Consider the following 22,740-nt stretch of genomic DNA (forward strand, 5'->3'; position numbering starts at 1 on the left):
GTGACCCGATGGGTCATACAAGGTCTAGTCGTGTTCATATCATAACCGGGATAAATCGCGACTCGGTCGGCTTGGCGCCGGGATGGGTCAAGCCACTGATTTTGCGGCTTGGAAAACCTTCGCTAACCTAAAGGTCAACAACCGTGGAAAATCCGGTTTCTCGTCGATGAAAAATAGGGGGTTCAATGTATCCTGTAGCAGCGGAAACTTCTATAAATTGCTTTTTCCCTAGGAATTGTATTGGCATCGGGACTGGGATTTGTCATAGAAAAGCCCTTTGGGGTCATGCAGTTTCCCGTGGTCGTAGGCTCGTAGCCCCTAAACAGGCATCCTAGCCGTCCCCACAAACAAAAAGCCGCAAACCAGGAGTGCAACGTCATTCCCCGCGGTCACATCCGAAATCCTGGGGGATAGTCGCTCGACTTGCCTAAACAGGCAGTTCCGGGCTTCGTTTCACATGGCCTGATCTGACGCGCTCCCGTCATTCCCATGCGTACACACTCTTCTAGAAAGAGTGTACGGCAAGCATGGTCTATGCTCTATGTCTAAGCCTTGATATCTGATGCCTTCGCGCCACGGGGCACTTCCCGCCGCCGCTGAGATCATTTGCGAGATTCTGAGTTTTCGGTGTTGATGGCGTGCGGATCAGGGAAGTCGGGTCCGGGCGCTTTGGTCTGTGCTCATCGCTATCTGCCGTTTGCGGGGTGAGGGGAATATCACGATCGTGTAGGTACGGGGTGCATCTGGGATTAAGAGATCCGAATTAATAATCGCAAGGAATGTTGATGCTCTGTGGATTCAAGTGGGAAAAAAGTTCCGTCGAAAGTCAATGTACTCTATGCGTTCTCCTTCGCATTGCCGATCTCTGATGTATCTCGTTTCAAAGCCACATGTTGGTCCATGTGTGTTCCAAAGTTTTCTCGAAGGCGAACTCTGGCCCCTGCACTGTGGAGCTACAGTTCTTGCATCTGCCCTCTCGTATGCATTTGGATCTTTACTCCATTCGCCGCCGAGGATGCGGCTCCAACGCCCGATCGACAGGGCGCAGTCTTCCAGGTGATCAGGTGGATCTTGGGAACGCCATACTACCGGTGTATATCGAATGACCTATTTGTGGAAACATCAGTGTTGATCCAGTCAACCTGGTGTCTAAAAATACGATTGAATCGACCGGAACCACACATTAAGGTTTCTTATGCAAGGGTTTCCCTCGGTGGTTCCACAACTCCAGGGCATCATTCACCGTTGTTTCTGGAAAATAATGTCGCATGCAATATGCACGAAAAGCCCTGCTTTTCACATTTGCTTAGAAGGTTCGGCCAGACTTCTGTTGCAGCAAACTTGAATCTGTCCGAGACTGCTACGTTGAGAGCACATGCATCTGAGTACAGACCCTGAATCCCGTACCCATTTCATGGTCGGTAAAAGAAAATCATTCCTTGCCAGGGTATCCTTATTCTAGTGGTTGAAAGTCAGTCTTTAACAGTTTCGGGAGCAGTTAAAAGAGGAATGATGTGGCATTCCTCGACGGTCAGGAAGTTGGTTGGTCCGGAACCTTGATTCTTCATTACTGTCTCTTTACTGTGCTTACTCCAGGGGCTGTCACCTTGTTCGTGCTGACAGCATGCCATAAAATCGCCTTGAGGGCGAGATCATTGCTTCGAATCTAGATTGCACGGAAAGACTCGTGTGCATCCTGCAGGTGCGGCCCGCATTAATCCCTCATGCAGGATTCTGACTTATCGATGTTATCGGTGGGAAGTTAAGTTTAGTACTTCGGCCATTAGCCAGGCCAAAGAGAGTTCCGTGTGATTCTGCGGCCTTGGGTCAAGCGGTATTGTTGTATGCAACGAAGATTGAGGTGATGCGACACGTCGAAATAGGTATCCTCATCCGTATTCATGATGCTGAGTACTTTTAGCTGATGCACAGGGCGACATAGCTAGATATCTACTAGTCTGAATCAGAGGAACGGTGGCGAGAGTCACAGGTGTGTGAGTGGTCATTGGGAAAAAATTGAAAAAGAAAGAAAGGTGGAAGAGGGGAAGAGGAGAAAAACGAAAGATTGAGGAACAGGTATGGGCGCTTCTTTGACTCAAGAATCAGTGAATATTCATCCTCGCTCGTTCCAAAGTAGCCCCAGGGTGTGTGCCCTGCTAACCAACTATTTACGATAGACAAAGAGTGATACGAACATGGCCTGTAAATTCGGATTAATGCTTTCAAATCTTGATTCACTTGAATATGTATTAGAGATTTCTAGATTATTCAATTTTGTTTGGGTATCTATGTCACCAATATACTCGTATCTCAATATATATATATCCTCGACGCCAAGATCGGAGACGGAGCTCCAGGGCTGACGCAAATTTTGGGACCTTAGGCGACAAAGGTATTACGTTGAGGCAGTGAGAACCCTGACAGATAGAATATAAATATGAAACTCATTATATAATTGTAGAATACCCAAGAAGAAGTCCCTAATTCCGGTTAGAGCATGCTTCGCCAAAGAAATTGCCATTGAAGATCTGATCCTGGTCTCCACAATTACGAACCCGAACCCGAGCCCGCGCAGAGTTTTAGCTCTGGAATATGTATCCACAAACCGAACCTCCACTCATACAAGGCCGGCTGGCCCAATGGCAAGGCGCTTGACTACGAATCAAGAGATTGCAGGTTCGACCCCTGCGTCGGTCAATTTTTTGGTCTTTTTGCATCTACCGTGTCTTTTAAAGACCAAATAGTAGTGATTGGACTATGCGGTAAATTTTTTGTATTGGTCGGTTTTGGGATTAGTTACCAGGGCCTTCAAGCGACCCGTGAAATCTTGGAAAGAAGTGACAAAACACGGAGGCGAAGAGGGCCACGGGCCTCAGGATGTGTTGGGTTACTGAAAGTTGGATTCATCTTCAAAGTATTAAATTCCACTAAAGACATTCTATCTCCTAATAGCGACAGGATGGCTGGGGCCATATATAATGCTAGTATACAACATCGTCCAGTAAGCAAATAAAGTTGCGAACCATGCCCGGATGTAAAGCTAGTTATAGGACAATTGTCTAGTAAGCAACCAGGGTCGCGAACCACTTCTTGAAGAGGGTAACCTTCTCACTCCAGGCAATGGGAATCTGGCCCCATCCGTCACCAACGTGCTGGACAAGCTTCTTGGAGCCAACAGCAGGCCAGGCAACGATGGTATCCTCGCCGTTGGGATTACCGGTCTTGATGAAGTTGGCCCAGTAATCGTTCATCTTCTTGGCAATCTCGTAATCCTCAGCGGCCCAAGGCTTATCAGTGGCATAGAGGTTGTTCAGGACGTAGTTGATCTCGGACTCGTGGTAAGCACCGGAGGTCTGGCCAGGGGGAGCGTGGTCCCAGAAGTAGTTCCAGACCTTGGAGCTCTTGGCACCGTACCAGAGCTGGGTCCAGAACCAAGTTCCAACCTTGGAACGGTCAGTGAACATGGAGTTGTAAGCACCGGCGGCGGTGGAGCTGTTGGCAGGGTAGAGCTGAAGGAAACGGTCGATCCATTCACCGCTGTAGGTCTCATTGACGTCCTGGTAGTACTCTTCGAGGGAGAGCTGAAGTCCGTAGGTGGCGCCGTTCTCATCCTTGTTGTTTCCGGTGATCACGGGGACATCGTGGGCCAGTCCCTTCTTCAGAATGTTGAGGTAGGTATCAGGCATAGCATAGTAGTCGAGAGTGGCCTCGAACATGATGGTGTCTTCACGAGTAGTGCCAGTGGCACCATTGATCAGCTCCTCCATGGTCATGTTACGGGCCTCAGAAATGCTGGAGACACCCAGGTTGGAGAGGTAAGTAAGACCATCCTCCAGGGCATCATCAAGAGTGGTGTAGGCCTCTGCAAGGCTGGTGCAGAGAGGGTCGTGAGGGTCACGGACACCACTCTCAATGATCGCTCCGACGATCAGGTCCTTGGTGAGCTCACTGTACAAGATGTGCTGGGTAGCAGCCGATCCAGCAGACTGACCCTGCACGGTGATATGGTCAGGATCACCACCGAAGTCGGCAATGTTGGCATGGATCCACTTCAGAGCAGCGAATTGATCCAGCATACCCCAGTTACCAGAACTGTTGGATCCAGTGACCTTCTCGAACTCCTCAGAGAGCTCGGAGTGAGCGAGCTATCCGAAGGGACCGGTACGGTAGTTGTAGTTGACGAAGACAATGCCCTTGTCAGCCATACCACCACCGTCAAAGAGAGGATCGGCAGCAGTGGACTCGGCCGGGTAGCTCCACATGACCACAGGGAGCTTAGCATCGGTCATCTTGGCAGGAGACCAGATGTTAAGGTTCAGACAGTCTTCGTTGATGGTGTAGTCGTTGTTACCAGTGGTAGCAGAAGGGCAGACAGGACCCCAGGTGCGGGCATCCAAAGTCTCTTTCCAGGTGCTTGCGGGCTGGGGGGCCTTCCAGCGATTCTCACCACCGGTGGTGGCAGCAAAAGGAATACCCTTCCAGACAGTGATGTCCTTCCAGTTCGTCATGTTACCCGTGTTGGTGCTGTTGAAGGCAGGATAACCCTTGACGGGACCATACTTGGTCTCGATGACGGTGTCGTAGAGAGCGGCAGAGGCGACGGGTGCCGCCGCCAGGCCCAAGGCAATAGGGAGTGCGCTGCTCCGCATGATGAACGATAGACTGCAATTGAAGAACGAATGGAATGGGTTTTACAATGCATTCAGCGGGATCGACATGGGATCTTAAATAGACTTCTCACTTGCACATCTCTCCATTGATCGGCAACGGATCCAAAGTAACGTCCGAACCACTATCAAGTATAGTGCATGCCAACGCGTCCCCCGTGAAATCATTTCACTAGCGTTCGTCACTTCAGAATTTTGATTTAATTAAGCATTATTCAAAGTGGACCACACAGACACGAAACAACGAACCCCAGACCTATCTGGGACGCACATGACTCGTGGGACAGGGAGCTCCAAGGTTCACGCAGGTACGAACTTTGGGAGTCGGATATCCGAGCTGTACTGTTATCTCACTGGCTAGCGCAGGTCGGAGTTAACAACGGTCGGCCGCGATGGCCATTTTGGGAAAATGATGTTCTTCATGCTACATTTGGAATGGATCCACCGCGTCATCCTTAACGATTATCAATCTACAGAGCCCTGTATCCGTAAGCCGGCCCGGTCTTGAGTGTAATCGGTCCTCCTAGTGAAGCGCCCATTGCAGCAGATTCTTCGTTTCAGTAGTGGTTTCAATCGCTTTCGCGACTTTTCTGTTTCGAAGCCTAAGCTAGGTATATAATTGTACCGACTCGGCAGGGGGAATGTCCCTAATGTGCCGAACCTCGGACCGGATACGATCGAATACGACGGGACTAATCCAATGGCTAGGCCTTGTTGGATTTCAAGTTCAAGTTCGAGGTTATTTTATCACAATCATACGCGACACCACTTAACAGGTATACCTATTTTCAGGCACCGGACCGAGATGCAGATTAAACTTGCCTAGCGGAATGGCTTTCTCTGATAGTGATTCTATGGAAGAGAAAGTCAATTGGCTGAATTCACTGATGGATCATTAAGCACAAAGCTGAGAACCGTTGTCGTCGCTTACGTCACTGATATCCGAGGCACTCAGGCACCTCCCTGCGCCCCAAAATATCAACCGCCTTGGGTTTTGACTTTGCTGATAAGGGTCTCGCCCGGCTAAACTTTCAAGAGTATTCCAGCCGAACTTTTACAAGATACTGGAACGGCGACTACGAATTTTTGGGGGAAAGAAAGGTGAAAACTCATGAGATCTAGCTTGGCATCGATGCAATTGTTGCCAATGAGAAAAAGAAGAGCATAGATATTACCGAGAGCTTCTTCCTGGCCTCTTCGTTGCAATTATCGAGCTCTTGCGTCGCCTTTGCAGAGTCATATCTTACACCAAAGTACATTGCCAAATCTTGACAAATTTATCTTTGAAGTACAGCCAGACAAGTTACTTCTACTTCCACGAAGCAACATTTCGCCGAAAGCTGGGTCTCTACTCCGCCACTGAACACCAACCATCAAATCCACTGCGGCACACTCTAACTGGTCGATAGTCGCATTGGTATTCTACATGGCTGGCCTGTATTAGTATCTCTGCCGATATCAATGCCCCCATGCCGGTGGGTCTCTAAGCTCGACGACTGATAGAATTTACAGGTTCTGAACTCCCTGGCTCCACAGTGGATCGTGAACAGAACCTTGGCTCATAGTGGCACAATCTCCACCTCCTTATATCAATTGGCCGGATGGTGTAGTTGGTTATCACGTATCGTTAACACCGATAAGGTCCTGGGATCGAGCCCCAGTCTGGTCATATTTTTTGCCCTGCAAAAGTGGGTGCTTTGGCGCCTACTTTGTTGCTTGAGTCGAATATCAAACTTTTTTTGTGCGTCCTATATTCCCCACCGCCTTGGCAAAAAGATAGCCTTGACCGCCTCTTATGTAACCAGGCAACCTTGAGTGCTGAACTTAGTCAGCAGGGAAAGCTTCGTACTATGAACAAGAGTTGATGCAACAAGGCCATGGGACCAAAGGGAACTTTCCCTATCAGAAGCTACAGAGTGGTAGGATTTTATTGGTGCGATTAATTCCAAGTATAGGCCTCAGTCTGGAATTCCGGATGGACTTCATAGCCAGCTTCGTAGTTGCGTTAATATATTTTCATTTCCACGCGATGAAAACACTCAGTCGTCGAACATTCCCATTCAGATCTGTCTATACTTCTTCACTTTGTTTGCTAATGCCTGGTCAGATAAGTGCGTAATATATATTGCAATTGGCCCAGAGATCCTAAGCTTTCTCTCCCGTAGTACTCTAATGGTTCACTTATAAACGACTTGTAAGCATCTACTGAGATTAGACTAACTGATCTTAGAAGATTTCATGCTAGAGCAGCATTATTGAGTTGGCTATTTCGGAGGATCAGAACCTCATCAGCTTTCAACTTTAGAGCCTTAGAAGCAAATTGGGTCGATCACTTCCTAAGGTGGCGAGTACCATCGTCACCCAGTCTGCATAATTTACATCAAACTTACTCCCAGGCCTTAGCGTTCTATCCCTATGATGTGAATGATGCAATAAACTCACATGACAAGGCTTCATTAGAAAATTCGCCGCGGAACGAATTAAAGTTAGGAAGAGTGCATGAACCCTGCTCGGTAATTCATCTTAGGAATGCAGGTACGTGGCTTCCCCAACCCCAAAACATACCGGAACGCAATCCGCGAGATAGACTGAAAGTACATTTGACCCACGAATCGATTCTAGAATCGGGACTTTTGTTCGAATAGGAAATTCCATTCAATCACGGGATAAGATGGCGCGCTCTCCTTGGCTGTGTATTTCGCGTCGTGACGGAATTAGCGCATACTTGATGTCAATGGAATGTTTGATAAAGCCGAGTCTCCGCTGGGGAGCTCCTGTATCCCCCTTGCTTAGATATGGGCTACAAGCAAGCTTAAGGTAGCAGTTCTATGAGCTTAGCTTTGAGTCCTTCGATCAGGCCTAATCTCTACTTGACCTTCTTCAACCTACTCACCTATGACCCGAATGTCCCAAACGATTTAACGATTATATTTCACGGTCTGGACTTGGCTGTGGAGTAACGTGTTTCATGGCAGACAGCTCAGTGAGAGATTGTCACAGTGACGAGTGTCGAGATGATATCCCTTTGAAAGAGTCGGGCAGCAGCGATATAATTGATGATGAAACGATCGAGTACCCGTCTACAATCAAATTTCTTCCTATCCTCATAGGACTTTGCTTTCAGTCCTTCTGCATCGCGCTGGTGAGTCCGTCGTCAACTTGGAAGTGCTCATCTAATTTGTCCAGGACAATACCATCCTCGCGACAGCCGTACCGAAGATCACCGAACAATTCAACTCTTTGGAAGACTTATCTTGGTATGCCAGTGCTTACCTTCTGACATCGTGCGCGGTCACACTCCCCTTCGGCAAGATTTACACCTACTATTCCACGAAATGGACGTACATGATCGCCCTCGGTTTATTCGAGATCGGGTCACTGGCATGTGCGGCTACGCCAACCTCCAAGGGATTGATACTGGGAAGAGCGATTGCAGGGATTGGGTCAGGTGGATTATCACCCGGTGCACTATTAGTGCTGGCTAATAGTGTGCCCCTCCACCGACGCGCTCTATATTTTGGCATAATTGGGAGCACGAGCGGGATTGCAACCGTCACTGGGCCATTGTAGGACAACCCTTTGCAGAAAGTGTGCAGCGGCTAATTTCCTTTCTAGGCTGGGTGGACTATTGACGGACCATCTGAGTTGGCGATGGTGTTTCTATATCAATCTTCCTCTTGGTGCAATTACGGGTATCTTTATCGCTGTATTTTTCAAGGACGTGAAACCGAGGAAAACGATCGAATCAGGACGAATGAACAAAGTCAAACGGATGGATCCACTCGGGATTATGCTTTTTATCCCCGGAATTATATCGATTCTTCTGGCTTTGCAGTGGGGCGGCACAAAGTATGAATGGGCAAATGTGCGTATCATTGTACTCTTCGTCTTATTTTCAATATTCTCTTTGGCCTGGTGCTATGTTCAGCACTGGAAACAAGAAGAAGCTACCGTTCCTCCTCGCCTACTCATGAACCGCAATATTCTTGGCGCTGTCATACACGCAACTTTTCTCGGGGGCTCTTTCTTCGTGTTCGGGTACTATGTAAGTTGAACCACCCTTCTGGAGACATTAGCTTACACAGCGCAGCTTCCTATCTGGTTCCAGGCTATCGAGCAGGTCTCAGCATCCGTGTCCGGAATCAACAATCTCCCAATGGTTGTCTCAATGATCATCTCCTCAGCGCTTGGAGGACTCATGGTGAATTTGATTGGGTACTACACACCCCTAATGTTCGTCGGCAGTGCCCTCCTCACAATCGGCTCCGGCCTCTGTACGACATTTCAAGTTCACACAGGAACCGGCAAGTGGATCGGCTACCAGATTGTAATAGGTATTGGCGCAGGGCTCGGGTTCCAACAGTGCATTAATTGCCTGCAAACCGTTCTACCATTGGATGATATTCCGATTGGAATTGCGATAATCACATTTGCTCAAAGTTTGAGCGGCGCATTGTTTATTTCCATCGCACAAACCGTGTTCCAAAATCGCCTGGTGGCCAGCATCACCAAGTACGCCCCAGAAATTAGCCCAGGAGCTATCATCGATGCTGGGGCAGCCCATCTGTCCCACAGTATCCCAAAGCAGGCTCTTCCATCTGTGTTATATGCTTATAACATTGCGGTTACGCAGACATTTTATGTTTCTGTTGCTGCCGCTGCCCTCTCCTTCGTTGGAGCTGCGCTTGTTCAATGGAAGTCTATGAAACGACCTCAGAAGTATGCATGATTATCACGGGTGACAATTTTAGCGTTTCAAATTTGGCTGTGGCATTATTTCGCACATATTATGTTGGATTTCTCAGTGAAATACAATTTCAAACATCTTTCAATAATTCCCATTAGGCATCTATATAAAGTCACGCTCATGAATCTAATCTATGTCGTTGCTCTTGATATCATGAATCCGTCTATTCCACGTGCTAGACTCAGACCGACGACTTTGGCTGATAAAATATCGTAGTGGAAATGTCATCAATCGCAGATTTCCTCGCCGATTTGGGCTTGAAAGTCTTTTCAATCTCCTCTAGAGATTTTCCCTTCGTCTCATGCATGAACAAGGCTGCAACGCCCGCAGTAACAAGTGAACAGCCCCCAAATAAGAAGTAAGCACCATAACTACTCTTCGAGAGTAAGATAGGCGTGACAAGCGCCACTACAAAGTTAGCCAACCAGTTCGAGCTATGGGCAAGAGTCGCCGTTGCCGCACGACATTTCTGCGGATTCACTTCCGCCGCAAAAATCTTGACGCTCACTGCCCAGGTCATGGAATATACCACGGCAAACACGTATATGAAAACGATAACGACCCAGCGACCAGCGCCAGTGGAGGTGTGCACAGCGTTTCCGGCATAGAGAGAGCCGATGACAAACATAGTCATTGCAAGTCCAATCCCACCGCAGATAATACTACTTTTCCGGTCCCCACTTGTCGGCGTACAGCGTTCCGGGGATGGTCGCGGCAAAGATGACTAGAGCGGAGATGCCGGAGGCGAAGAAGCTTGCATCGGACGATGTGAGTCCGGCCTGTTGGAACAATAGTGGTGCGTACTAGATACAAATCAGTATGAAAACGTCTGAACCTGGATGCGATGCATACATATAGCACGCCATCAATTCCGCTCAGCTGCTGTGCAGCCATCATGAAGACAGCGAGAATTGTGCGGGACCGGACATCCTTGGAGAAAATATCAAGCATTTTCTCCACTGTACCCTGCTTGGACGGGGAACCTCCTTGTATCTCTTGCAAATCGATCTTTTCATGTTCGCTGTAATCCACTTCCAGCTTATCCCACACCGCGTTGGCTTCCGCGTGACGGCCTTTCATCGCCAACCAGCGAGGGGACGGGGGAAGGAGAAGAAGAGATGCCGCGGACAGAATCATGGCAAGAGATGCAAGAAGAATGAAAGGGGTGCGCCAAGAAAAGGATGACTCGATATGCTTCGAAGTTCCATAGCAAGTGAAATATCCCAAGCAGATACCGGCCGTGATCACCAGTTGCGGACCAGTTGTCAGCGGACCTCGATATTTCGTAGGCGATACCTCGCAAATGTAAACCACCAGATTTCCCAAAAACAAGCCCTCTCCAAGTCCTTCAATAACACGACCCGCAATAAACATTCCGAGAGTGACAGCCGATGCTTCTATAGCAGCTCCGACTCCAAAGATCAAGCATCCGGTGCTAATTCCCATGGCACGACCCAGACGATCGGCAAGATGTCCAGCAAATAGTGAGGATAGCGCAGCAGGAATTAATATACTGGAGACAATTAATCCATGGATCGTCGAGCTCTGGCTTCCACCGAAGACAGCTTTGAAGTCTTTCATATCGGTCACAGGGCCTGTAATCATTAGCGTTGCGAACAAGCTATGATCGTAGAAATTACCTATAATCCCCGTGTCCATGCCAAACAAAAGGCCATTTGCAGAGCATAATATGCATGCTAACAGGTAAGTCGGTGGTTTTTGCAAATATTTCCTCATGATGCGCTTAGATGAGGAACTTTACCAGCGACGGTGAATAACTTGAGATTAAAGTGATGAGGATTAAAGACAGCGGATCAAGTAGATCAAAACAGGGCACTGAGGAACTTCGGGGTCCATTCGGTAAAATAAAAGTCTTTCTGATCATCCCACGTCTAATCCCACTCCGCACGATACCAAAAGAGTAGTATTAACCGCCGATAGTGGCCCAATTGTGTGCACTGCTGCATACACATGCATCTCTTATCAATCGAAGACAATTGCAGCTTTGACCACTGATTTGTTCCTCATCGCCTGCAGACATTCCTCCCATTCCTCCAGCTTAAAAGTCTTGTTGACGATCCCCTGCACGTTGACCTTTTTGCCATCTGAATGCTTATCAGCCAAGGTTTTCCCCAATCATTGCATCGCTTACCTAGATAATCGATCGCAGCCGGAAACTTATAGATCTGCGAAAATGATCCGATCACCTTGATTTCCTCCTTGAAGATTTTATTCGGCGATAGTGAAATATGGGCATCATCGTCGTACACACCATACACCACTAACTTCCCTCCTTTCGTCACAAAATTAATCGCGTTCTCCAGGATCCTAGCGCTCCCCGTTGCTTCGACGACAATGTCATATCCATACGGATTCTCAAGATTTAGCTTGTCCAATATCGCATTCGCGGCATCCGCCTCACGAGGAAGTTCCAAGTACTCATCAGCAGCATTAAGCGACCTGGCAAGCTCCATCTTCAACCCGCGAGGTGCAGCGAGAACCAGATGGCTGGCACCATTCTGACGAAGAAGCTGCGCTAGCATCAATCCCGTCGGCCCAGCACCGAAAAGAAGAACACGGGAGTTCATATGCGGGGCGATGATATCAATCCCATGTGCAGCACAGGCAGCGGGCTCGATCAGCGTAGCATCGGCATCTGACAAATGTTGGAATTTGAAAACGCGATGCCCGGGATAAACAGCATATTCAGCGAATCCCCCGTCAACCATCACTCCATGCGCAATGAAGTTCTCGCAGAATAGTTCTTTGCCGTTACCGACACGGCAGTAGTGGCATGTACTGCATAATTCGGAGTTGTCGGCCACAACACGGTCTCCTGTTTTGAAACCGTGAACCTTGTTGCCAAATGCTGCGACAATACCTACCGTTTCATGACCAGGGACAAGGGGAAACTGATTTTATGAGAGATCTGAAGGAACCATGGGCTTTTATTTGACTCACTTGAGCTCCGAACTCTCCGTCGTGGATATGGAGGTCTGTGCCACATACTCCGCATGCTTTGACTTGGATCTTCAACCTGTTAGTTTAATCGCTTGAGCTGGATGCAGACAAACCAGGATGTCATGTTCTCGTATCTGGGGCAAATATTTTTCCACAATGCTGAATTTTTGTGCCTCGGAATACTCTGAACTGTTATCTCCATGTACGTGAAGACAGCATCGACGGTCTTACCTAGAGCCCGCATGGAGCTCGGAAGCTCAAAAGAATTCATATCTATCGAGAAGAGAATGTCCACGAGATTGTTGACGAAAGAACTTGATCTATGTAGAGGGATCAGTAGAGTGACTTTCATAGGTACAGCAGAATCACAGTGATATATGTGAAGCTTCACATGACCACTACGAGGCGATAACACGCGAGACGAGCTCCTCGGAAAGCCTCCCGAGATGACCAGGAGAAATATGCTATGTATCCGATATTCACTTTGAAACACAATTTGAACATCAGAGCAGAGCGATCGTCAGAAAGCCTTCTACTCTTGGTTTGGCCACGACACGGTGCCAAAAGCCCCCACATTCCTTGAAAATTTACTGGCCAAAAGTTGAAACTTTCGCACGAATCACATTCAGTATACTATTTGATCTAAGCCAGAGAGACCAAGGATCCCTGGTTACTAATGATAGGCTGAGAGAAGGTCCGAACAAGACTTTTGCTCGTAGGAAGCAGAGATGCACCAACCCAGTTGCCATGAACCTGTGCCTTCACATGCAAAGGAAGCTGAACGAAAGCGATCGGTTTCTCGAATTCTTTCGTATCGAGGATGACGAGGTGGCAGCTATTTACAGTACGCTGCTCGACCATAGCGAGAACCCATCCATCACCCTCGGGAGCATCAGCACAACGGGGAATGAATACCGGCTCTTGCACGAGACAGTCGTCTCCGGCATAGTACCAATGAGTTTTGTTGGTCTTGTGACTATGCATCGCAAGCCCGTTGAGCCCATGGAAAATGTTCTTTTCCCCATTCAACCGATCAGGAATGAAAACATTCAGAAAAATGAATTCATACTCCTTGGTCATAAACCGCTCATCCATGCGAGGGAATTCCGAAGGCGTATCGAGGATAAGCTGCGGGTCCGGAATTTGACTTCCATCAGGAAGATTCAGATCGAACTCCCAACGCACAAAGTCTGCTTTGGCGCCCGGCGATGGCAGTTCCCCATCGGCTGTCGGAAAGAAAGGGAACGCGTTGTCATGTACGCGAGATGACTCGAGATATAATTTTCCATTCTGAGCTTCCCATGCCCCTCCCGTATGAATAGGCATGCAGTTCTTCCAGGAATAAACTCTATGCTCCCCTTCTTTCCATCCAGCTGGTACGGGTGTGGTCTTTCTCCTTGGGACAATAATGAAGGTCACTGGCAAGCTGTAGTCCCAGGCCCAGTGGTGCTTCCCAGCCTTCAAACGCTCAAGGGTAGCTTCAAATGGCCACAAGACAAGAATAAGCCAATTTGGCGTAATGGCACAGTCATGAATAAAAGCACACCAGGGTGCTTCGATCCACTGCTCATCGTGTTTCTTTCCATATTTATCAAGAGCGTAGACGACGATGTCCTTAGTCCCAAGACCTTTAGCTTCGTAGCCAAAGACAACCAGTTCTTCGGTGTACGGGTCAACCTTTGGATGGGCCGTGAAAGTTTTTGACTTGACCTGATCACCAAACGGATCATAGCATAGTGTCTCCAGAGTGTCGGGGTCTATTTCGTAAGGGAGGGCCACTTCTTTCAGAGCAATCATCCGGTCAGCCCAGTAGACCAGGTTGGTATTCGCCGTTGAGTCCACTGCGGCTCTGACACATGGGTGATGAGTAAAGGGATTCCGATAGAGGCCAAATAATGCTTTGTTCGCATGTCGCTCTAGCTTATAGCGTTCCGTCTCGATATACTTGATCTTCATGTCGACGCGGCCATCACGAATTCGAAATGCCGATACGTTGCCATCCCCGTCGAGAGGGATATTGTCGGGATGTGGGGGCATGTATGGGTCGCACATCACGCGGTAGAAAGTCCCATTGATACCGTCTGGGATTTCACCCAAGACGACTAAATCCCCAACTTCGCCTTCTACTCGGCAAGGTGCCGCCGAACCTGCGAGATCGAGGGCAGCGGGCCATTTCGAGGCAAGGCCGGAGCTAGAAGACAGAGAGGTCATTTTGTGCTGAGGAATTGATTCAACGATTTAAAACGTCGGTTTTGGCAAAGGTCTCGGTTCTTATAAAAATGGGCACAATGAAGACATGCCGTGTGCAAGGGCCTCATACAAAAGTACATTCTGCATGGCGACGGACCCGACAAGTGATGGAAGTCACTCACGCTAGTATCTGCAATGCCGTTGCGTATTAGCATAACAATCCAAGGTCAACGACTCTACCTTCACAGCGCTACATGTTGTTCAGTACAGTATAAAATACTCAAATACATCAACTATGCATATGTTGTCCTTAGCGTTCCTTCGAACTTTGCCGATCTTCGTAATTTCTTAGAGACGATTGGAGGCTCAGACATCTTCTGGATGAATCATCCTCTTGGATCCACTGACCCCGCACCAGCATTCGGCAGATACCGACGATTGCATCTCCTGAATAGGGTTTGACGTGGACCTCGCTTCCATTCCACAGTGCTACTCGTCACTATACTCGGACCTATGGATGCGCATCCTTGGGGCAACGTGAGAAATACCGAAATTGATCACTTCCTTAACCATCTAATGGGTCTTTCCTCTGACTGTTCCATCAATGCCCTCCAGATCCGAATAAAGTCTCCACTCATAATCCAAACTAGGATCATTGAACCTCGCTTTCGCGTCCAAACTCGCAATTCTAAGCATATCTTCTTCCTCTAGCTCAAAATCAGCAGCAATGTTCTCGTCGACCTGCCAATCGATCACACTCTTCGGGATAACACTGCGTCCACTGTTGATCCCCCACGCAAGAACCACTTGGACCGGGCTTTTATTGTGCTTCTCGGCAATGTCCTTCAGAATCGGTTGGTCGATCACCCGCATCATGTGTGAAATCTCTTTACTCCAGCCTGTTTTCCGGTAAAAATCATTCATGTTGCCTAGAGGACTGAATTGAACGACATGGATTCCCTTGTCTTGAAGCCAATTGTTGAATCCCTTTTGTTGGAGATAAGGGTGGACTTCCATTTGATGAACGGCCGGGATCTAAAACAGTCAACTCATGAGCTCACTTCAAAGATCCAGAAGAACGCACAGTTGACGAATTCTTGATCAACGTCTCGATTTCCCCTTTACTGAAATTGGAAACCCCAATGGACTTCACCTTGCCCGACTGAGTCAACTTCTCCATTGCTCTCCACGTATCCACATAGCTGGTCTCCCCTGAGATCATTCTTCCACCATCGTCGCGAGGGAACCGATCAGATCCTCGCTTGAAGGTACACGGATAATGCATGAGAAGCAAGTCGACATATGGAGTATCCAGATCACGGATGGAGTCATCTAAAGCACGCTCCACATCTTCGGGGTGGTAGTCCGAGCACCAGAGCTTCGTAGCGAGGAACACGTCTTCACGGGGAATGCCGCTGCGTTTCATGCCCTTGCCTACTTGGACTTCGACATCGTATACACGGGCTGTATCAATGAACCGTATGCCTTTGTTCAACGCTTGGGTGACAATAGCTTCCTGGGAATCTGCGTCTCCAAATGTGCCAATTCCGAGTGCGGGGATTTGGTACCCCGTGTTTAAAGTGTATGAGGTTTCCCGGGTTGCGATCGTGCGCGAGATTGATGGTCGAAATAGTGTGAAGGCCTTTTTTGGCACCAAGGCACGAATCGATGCAAAGGTAGCCATCGCGAAGCTTGAAAGCGGGCTATTGGCTGGTCACCTCGATGTTTGTGGGATAGTAGTATGCTCGCACCGAAAGCCTTAGACCGATGAGATCAAAATATCTTTCCTCCAAATGAGGAGATTTAGACAATAGATTTATTTCAACCCTCATGCCACGGCATCATACCGAGATCGCAATTACCTGTAGAAAATGCGGAGATGGAAGCGGGGATAGTGGAGAGGTGCCGTGTCGGGGCAAGCCCGCGAGTCGAGGGCTTGCCAAGATACTCACCCCGCATCTTCCTGTATAACCCTCTTTCAAGCTCATGCAGGGAAATCCTGGGCATTAAAGCTCCTCAGAAGAAAAGAATTAACAAACTAAAATTCCAGCCTTAGCTACCGAAAGCGTGGTGGGATGACAGACAGCAAGTGATAGGCGTAAGAGCTACCATTCAAGGCTCATCAACTGAACAACTTCTTCTGGTTCTTCAAAGCGAGGCAATTCTCTCAAACTAGATGCGAGTTCTCAGCTTAAGTGATCATGACAGGCCAGTCCACAGTTGGTGTTTTCCTGTTTGTTATTTCCAAGGCGGCTCAACCGGCCCGGTGTACGTCGATCCTGACCGCTAAGCGATTAAACTCAAAGTGAGTCAGAAGGTTATCTACAGTGGGTTCGTTCGGGATATTTAGGAAACAACTCGATAAGTCGCATAGACTGCGCTGTACATAGGAGTACACCCCATCCTCAACAAAACAATGGATGATATTCTACATTCTACATTGTAAAAACGAGCATCCTTGGGGTATAAAATGATAGTAATCCGACGTCTAACTCGTAGCTTTATATCAATCGCAGCAGCCGCAGAATCATTGAAGACAGGATGGCGGCTTCTATATTGATACCACGTACTCTGCGTGGTTCGATCATCAGAACTACCTTCTACCCAATTCCATTCCCTCACACAAGGCGCCACACAACATCCCAGATACCACAAAAGTCATCATGGAAACATCCTACGTAAGCCCGGCAAATGATGTCCATTTACATGTTTTAACAAAAACAGCTACACAAAAGATCATATCACCGCCGTCGAGCCCGCACATCGTAAGCCCGACACATGGCAAGATCGAGTCGCTCTCCAAAAAGTACGTTTCCTACGCCGGGGCATGGACTTTGCAACCGGATATAGATCTTCAGGGCCAACCACCATACTCAACGAGGATATGACGGAAGAAAAATGGCTTCGGAGATTTATATTCCTTGAAAGTGTTGCCGGTGTACCAGGCATGGTAGCCGGAATGCTCCGTCACCTAAAAAGCCTACGACAGATGCGCAGAGACAACGGATGGTAAGGGATACCTGAGATTTATAAAAGAAAATACTGTTCTTGGATACTAACTAGAGCTACTAGGATCGAGACTCTCCTCGAAGAAGCCTACAATGAGCGAATGCATCTGCTGACATTCCTCCAATTGGCCCAACCAACCCCCCTAATGCGCTTCATGGTCCTAGGCGCCCAATGCGTATTCTTCACCGGCTTCTCAGTCGCATACCTCATCTCCCCACAGATTTGTCACCGCTTCGTGGGGTATTTAGAAGAGGAGGCTGTTATCACATACAGCAAGGCGATTCGGGACCTCGATAATGGGCGGCTTCCACGGTGGGAATCACTGCGGGCGCCTGATATGGCCGTGAGATACTGGGAGATGCCTGTTGATCAGCGGTGCATGCGCTCTTTGTTGCTTTATGTGAGGGCTGATGAGGCGAAGCATTGTGAGGTCAATCATACGCTTGGGGATTTAGATCAGAATTTGGATTTGAATCCCTTCTCGGTTAGGGTTGAACAGATGAGAAAGGGTGAAGTCAAGGCTGAGCTGTGATAAACTGTTTCTGGCTACTAAGATGCACACTATTGCCATTGTTGATCATCTCTAGATAGTATTTGATATGTGCATACATTTCATTGATATTTACTTTATAACGTTCGGAGGTAGCATCGAGCGAAGAAATCAAGGGATAATAGGCAAAGTGACGTAGTTCTCACCCAGTCCAAAGTGGATATGATTTTGACCCTGGAAGCGTTCGACAGATCTAAACATCATTAGCATAATCCAAGAAACACAAAAAAGGGTAAGCTTACCGGTCGATAGGCGAGTTGTGCTGGAACATGCCAGAGCCCTGAGTATCACCACTAGAAATCTCCAACACAATCTTTCCACCCTTCTCAACAACGACGTTGGTGGGCCAAACCTCCACATCAACAGGGTAGACTTCACCCGGAATGACAGGCCGGACATCAGTGGAGTAGTAATCACGGTGAGGCAAGTACGGACGATTCCGCACATGCTCCTTGTTCACCTGGCGCATGCTCACACGCAACCAACCCTTACACAGCGGAACGGGATCACCTGCTGTACCGGTGTAAAAGACTTCCTTTCCAGCGGGAGAGATATGGCGCAGTGTGACGAAAAGATCGATATCCTGGGGTGTAGGTGCACCAGGGTTTGCGCTCATAGAAACATTCAAGTGTGCGACGATGTGGCCCGTGATCTCGGTCTCCTTCTCAAAGGCAGGTGTGGTGAATTGGACCAGCTGGGGAGTCTCCAGCGTGCCCAGGGCCTCGTAGGAGACCTTGACGGGGCGCTCGACAGGAGCGTATGTGAGGAGCTCCTGCTTGGAAGTGAGGTAGTACTTTGTGTACTGTGTACGGGCAATCGGCCACTCGTGCTCGGTGCGACGGGTGTACTGCTTCTCAGCTTCGGCATTGTTGAAGCCGACATCGCCCTTGCGTAGGACGATATCTACTTTGGGAGCCTTGCCAGTTGACCAACCGACACGGTCATCGCCCTTGAGGAAGGCGTCGAGGAAACTGCGCTGGAGCTCGACCTCCTCACTGTAGTAGAAGGGAAGATCATGACGACCAGTGACGAAGCGGAGGTACTTCAGCTCCGAGCCAGCCTGTGTATAACCCTCGACGTTTCCACGCAGATGAAGCAGGATTCCACCCCAGTTCGCGACTGACAGCAGCGGAACCTGGATATCCGACATACTATACTCCTTGGAAGCGTAGTAGAGATCATCGCGGAACTTGTTCGATACATTGTCGATGTTCTGATCCTGGCGGTTCTGGATAAGCTCCTCCTCACTCAGATCTCCCTCAATGGTATCAGGGCCCCAGTTTCTGGCCGCACGACCACCAAGTCCGTACTGGTTGCTAACGACCTGGCGATCCCACCAGAACTTGATAAATTTGCTTGACAGGATTCCACCGTGGCGGCATCGATCCCGGTAGTAGTCTGACATGCCCTCCCAGGGAATAATACAGGCCAAGCCCTTAGGCTGACGCGCCGCAACACGCCATTGGCTACCAGCGTAGTAGGAAATACCCAGCAAGCCAACCTTGCCATTGGACCACTCCTGCTCAGCAGCCCACTCAACCACATCGAAGAACGCCTCACTCGTTCCCCGCGACATGGTATCGAGCTTACCAACCGACTGACCCGTTCCGCGCTCATCTGCACGGACAACGGCATAGCCTTGGCTAGTCCAGTACTTAGGGTCGGGAGTTTCCCAAGACGAATGCTCGGACTTTTGTTCAGGGTTCACTTCGCTGAAGCTTTGAGCGTGGAAATCCTTGTAAGGGATATCCTTTCCGTATGGGCCGTAAGTGACAATCACGGGAACTTTCGAAGAAGATTTAGGGCGGTAGACGTTTGCGCGGACGATACCTGATTCATCTTTGAGGTTGATGGATACATTTTGCTCAAAGACGTAAGGGAAGGAGACCTCGTCCCGGGTCGTGATGTTTTTGATTTCGTTAGGCATTTTGAGAAATGTGTAAACGAATTGAAAATAGAAAAGAAATTGGAGTTAGCTTTCATATACATTCTCCCCCACTCCTCGGAAGGTTGAGCGTGCTCCGCAGCGCTGTATGTGGAGCCGAGAACGTCCCGAAACGCAGAGTTCCGAGCAACCCTGTCGTCAACCGAGAGGACAAGCGTGAGGGGGGAGGGATTGATGCCGAGGGTAATATAATAGAGTGATACAGTCCCCAGGGAACTAGTTTATGGATATTGTACAAATACAAAATGACACTGAAAGAATTAAACAGTGGCTCTGGTCTGCGCATCTTGATCGTTGGTGCGGGGATCGGCGGTCTTACTGCAGCGATTGCCTTAAGGCAACAAGGTCACCATGTAGAGGTATGTTTTTTCGAGGCATTCATGTAATATGGCTGACTTGTTAGATATTTGAACGTTCACGCTTCGCCAATGAAATCGGCGCTGCTATCCACTTGTCCCCAAATGCAAATGGCGTCCTGCGACGTCTGGGGATTGATGCTACCAAATTTGGGGCTGTGGAGACTGAGGTGGTAAGAATTTATCCCTGATCGGACGGAAATCTAGCTAACGGGTTAGTTGCGCGAATACACTCCATCCGGGGAGCCGGTTCACATAACAGCTGTGAAGGAACATGCGGACATGTGGAGACATGTAAGTATTCTAGACACGTTGCCAGTTCCTAACTTATTCGAAATCACTAGCGATGGCTGCTCGTGCACCGTGCCCATTTCCACGAAGGACTGAAAGCCACAGCTACAGGTGCCGGCAAAGGCAAGCCTGCTATACTCCACACCGCAAGCAAGATCGTCGACGTCGACGCAGACAAAGCAACAGTGACTCTTGAGAATGGCGAGGTCGTCGAGGGAGACGTTTTGATCGGTGCGGATGGAGTCCACTCTATGACTCGAACCAAGCTGTCAGACAAGAAGCCATACAGCTCGGGCAAGAATGCCTTCCGCTTCCTTATCAGCCGTCAACAAGCATTGGATGATCCAGAGACCAACAGTATCGCACGCGACAATGGTTCTGTCGACATGTGGGACTCATCTGATCGCCGCGTGGTTATCTACCCATGTGCGAACAATGAATTGCTCAACTTCGTCTGCATCCACCCCGAAGAATTAACGACCATTGAGACCGAGGGGGACTCTTACAACCAGCAGATTGGCAAGGATACTTTGCTCAGTGTGTTCAAGGACTTTAACCCGCAAGTCCGCAAGCTCTTGGAGAAGGCGGACCCACAGACTCTCAAGCTGTGGCCTCTCCTGGACATGGACACTCTGCCGTCGTGGGTGGAGGGTCGTCTGGCCGTTCTAGGTGATGCCGTTCATCCTTTCTTGCCCTACCGTGCATCTGGTGGTGCGATGGCGATTGAAGATGCTGTTTCACTATCTGTGATGCTATCTGGTGACGTTACTACCAGAGACGTTCCCGAGCGACTGAAAGTATACCAAAAGGCACGCCACGAGCGCGCAACAACCATTCAGCAAATGACTCGCGATTCAGTCACACTGATCTCCGCCGAACGAAGTAAGTACCCCATCACGAATCAGATAGCGCCTGCTAATTTTTTCTAGCCAGGGAAATGGTCAGCTATATTTATGGCCACGACGAATTCGACCACTCCGCCCAGGTCCTCCGAAAGCACCTCTGGTCTCAAAACCCGCACATGTACTGGCGTCAGCCCGTCGTATTTGGCCCAATGCCCGGCCCCCGACAAGATCACATGGGACGAGACCGCGCACTCAAATCCCTAGAGTCAACCTTCCAGACTGCCTCTATCAAGTTCAAGACCAGCCGCACGCTGCTTCAAAACTTGTTCCCCTCCGACCGATACAGTTTCATCTCCCCATCATCCGTCGCGCGGGCTTCTTTCTCACAGACCACCCTCAACGGAATGGACTGGCTGGGTGGCGGTGGATACCGCCACATCGGACTGTACATTCACGGGGTGCAGTACACAAAGGAGAACGGCGAGGTGCTCAAGGGTACTTACATGCCCATTCTCTTCGAGAGTCTGGCGGACCCGATCGTTTCGGGACGCGAAGAACTCGGCATGCCGAAATTGTATACAGCGGTCGACATCCACGAGCGTAACAAGTCCTTCCGACTACAGACAAGCTGGCAAGGAGCCGTGTGGGGACACTTTGAGTTCGAGGATCTGGAAGACCAAGATCCCGCAGCGGACAAAGGGACCATTGGCGGCGAGGACGACGACGGCATCCTTGTATACCGATACATGCCCAAGGTTGGCAAAAGCACCAAAGGCGAGGCTGAGGCGGAGTACCCCATTTTTGTGCCCCATGCGCAAGAATCCAAGGTTGTCCCGTCGAAAGTGACGCGTCTGCGGCGAACCAAGAATGCCAAGGTGGAGATTAGCGGGTTAGATTGGGACGCGCTCCCCACGCTTCATCATGTGGTGTCGCGGCTGGCGGAGATTCCTATTGATGAGGTGATTGATGCGAAGATCACCGAGGGAAGAGGGGTTCCTGACGTTTCAAGTGCTCAGCGGATTGAGTGAATGTCAAGCGGGAATAGTACGTACTCTATTGGGACGAGTGCAGCCAATCCATGTTTAGTGTTTTCTTCTTCGAGTTTAGTCCCTTCCTGGTTCCCGAGAGATCATCCACATGCATCGTGATCAGACGTTGCGGCTGTCCATGCACCTGCGA

The 22,740-nt window shown here is 49.1% G+C and overlaps 9 protein-coding genes across 9 annotated transcripts; 3 read left to right on the forward strand and 6 right to left on the reverse strand.

Annotated features, from left to right (window-relative positions):
- Positions 1 to 3,059: 3,059 nt before the first annotated feature.
- N7484_005464 (carboxylesterase/lipase family protein) lies at positions 3,060 to 4,649 on the reverse strand (the record flags this gene model as incomplete). Its single annotated transcript, XM_057115883.1, has 2 exons — positions 3,060 to 4,145; positions 4,182 to 4,649. The coding sequence occupies 2 exons, from the start codon at positions 4,647 to 4,649 to the stop codon at positions 3,060 to 3,062; spliced, it is 1,554 nt and encodes a 517-aa protein (XP_056971766.1).
- Positions 4,650 to 7,635: 2,986 nt separating this feature from the next.
- On the forward strand, positions 7,636 to 9,396 carry N7484_005465 (MDR family MFS transporter; the record flags this gene model as incomplete). The annotated part of the gene is made up of 4 exons (XM_057115884.1): positions 7,636 to 7,809; positions 7,854 to 8,233; positions 8,283 to 8,712; positions 8,758 to 9,396. The coding sequence occupies 4 exons, from the start codon at positions 7,636 to 7,638 to the stop codon at positions 9,394 to 9,396; spliced, it is 1,623 nt and encodes a 540-aa protein (XP_056971767.1).
- A 199-nt stretch (positions 9,397 to 9,595) lies between these two features.
- Positions 9,596 to 10,048, reverse strand: N7484_005466 (MFS sugar transporter; the record flags this gene model as incomplete). The annotated part of the gene is made up of 1 exon (XM_057115885.1): positions 9,596 to 10,048. The coding sequence occupies one exon, from the start codon at positions 10,046 to 10,048 to the stop codon at positions 9,596 to 9,598; it is 453 nt and encodes a 150-aa protein (XP_056971768.1).
- A 28-nt stretch (positions 10,049 to 10,076) lies between these two features.
- N7484_005467 (alcohol dehydrogenase) lies at positions 10,077 to 12,499 on the reverse strand (the record flags this gene model as incomplete). Its single annotated transcript, XM_057115886.1, has 6 exons — positions 10,077 to 10,217; positions 10,267 to 11,009; positions 11,454 to 11,519; positions 11,567 to 12,326; positions 12,376 to 12,451; positions 12,489 to 12,499. The coding sequence occupies 6 exons, from the start codon at positions 12,497 to 12,499 to the stop codon at positions 10,077 to 10,079; spliced, it is 1,797 nt and encodes a 598-aa protein (XP_056971769.1).
- Positions 12,500 to 13,017: 518 nt separating this feature from the next.
- On the reverse strand, positions 13,018 to 14,586 carry N7484_005468 (carotenoid oxygenase family protein; the record flags this gene model as incomplete). The annotated part of the gene is made up of 1 exon (XM_057115887.1): positions 13,018 to 14,586. The coding sequence occupies one exon, from the start codon at positions 14,584 to 14,586 to the stop codon at positions 13,018 to 13,020; it is 1,569 nt and encodes a 522-aa protein (XP_056971770.1).
- Positions 14,587 to 15,138: 552 nt separating this feature from the next.
- Positions 15,139 to 16,249, reverse strand: N7484_005469 (aldo/keto reductase; the record flags this gene model as incomplete). Its single annotated transcript, XM_057115888.1, has 2 exons — positions 15,139 to 15,600; positions 15,650 to 16,249. 2 exons carry the CDS (start codon positions 16,247 to 16,249, stop codon positions 15,139 to 15,141), a joined length of 1,062 nt encoding a protein of 353 aa, XP_056971771.1.
- Positions 16,250 to 17,106: 857 nt separating this feature from the next.
- On the forward strand, positions 17,107 to 18,106 carry N7484_005470 (alternative oxidase; the record flags this gene model as incomplete). Its single annotated transcript, XM_057115889.1, has 3 exons — positions 17,107 to 17,243; positions 17,290 to 17,574; positions 17,638 to 18,106. The coding sequence occupies 3 exons, from the start codon at positions 17,107 to 17,109 to the stop codon at positions 18,104 to 18,106; spliced, it is 891 nt and encodes a 296-aa protein (XP_056971772.1).
- Positions 18,107 to 18,235: 129 nt separating this feature from the next.
- On the reverse strand, positions 18,236 to 20,051 carry N7484_005471 (CocE/NonD family hydrolase; the record flags this gene model as incomplete). The annotated part of the gene is made up of 2 exons (XM_057115890.1): positions 18,236 to 18,317; positions 18,367 to 20,051. 2 exons carry the CDS (start codon positions 20,049 to 20,051, stop codon positions 18,236 to 18,238), a joined length of 1,767 nt encoding a protein of 588 aa, XP_056971773.1.
- A 263-nt stretch (positions 20,052 to 20,314) lies between these two features.
- On the forward strand, positions 20,315 to 22,589 carry N7484_005472 (putative salicylate hydroxylase; the record flags this gene model as incomplete). The annotated part of the gene is made up of 5 exons (XM_057115891.1): positions 20,315 to 20,428; positions 20,473 to 20,598; positions 20,645 to 20,719; positions 20,770 to 21,598; positions 21,646 to 22,589. The coding sequence occupies 5 exons, from the start codon at positions 20,315 to 20,317 to the stop codon at positions 22,587 to 22,589; spliced, it is 2,088 nt and encodes a 695-aa protein (XP_056971774.1).
- Positions 22,590 to 22,740: the final 151 nt, after the last annotated feature.

Source organism: Penicillium longicatenatum (assembly GCF_028827895.1).
Source record: "Penicillium longicatenatum strain IBT 33135 chromosome Unknown contig_3_segment0_segment0, whole genome shotgun sequence".
Classification (NCBI taxonomy): Eukaryota; Fungi; Ascomycota; class Eurotiomycetes; order Eurotiales; family Aspergillaceae; genus Penicillium; species Penicillium longicatenatum.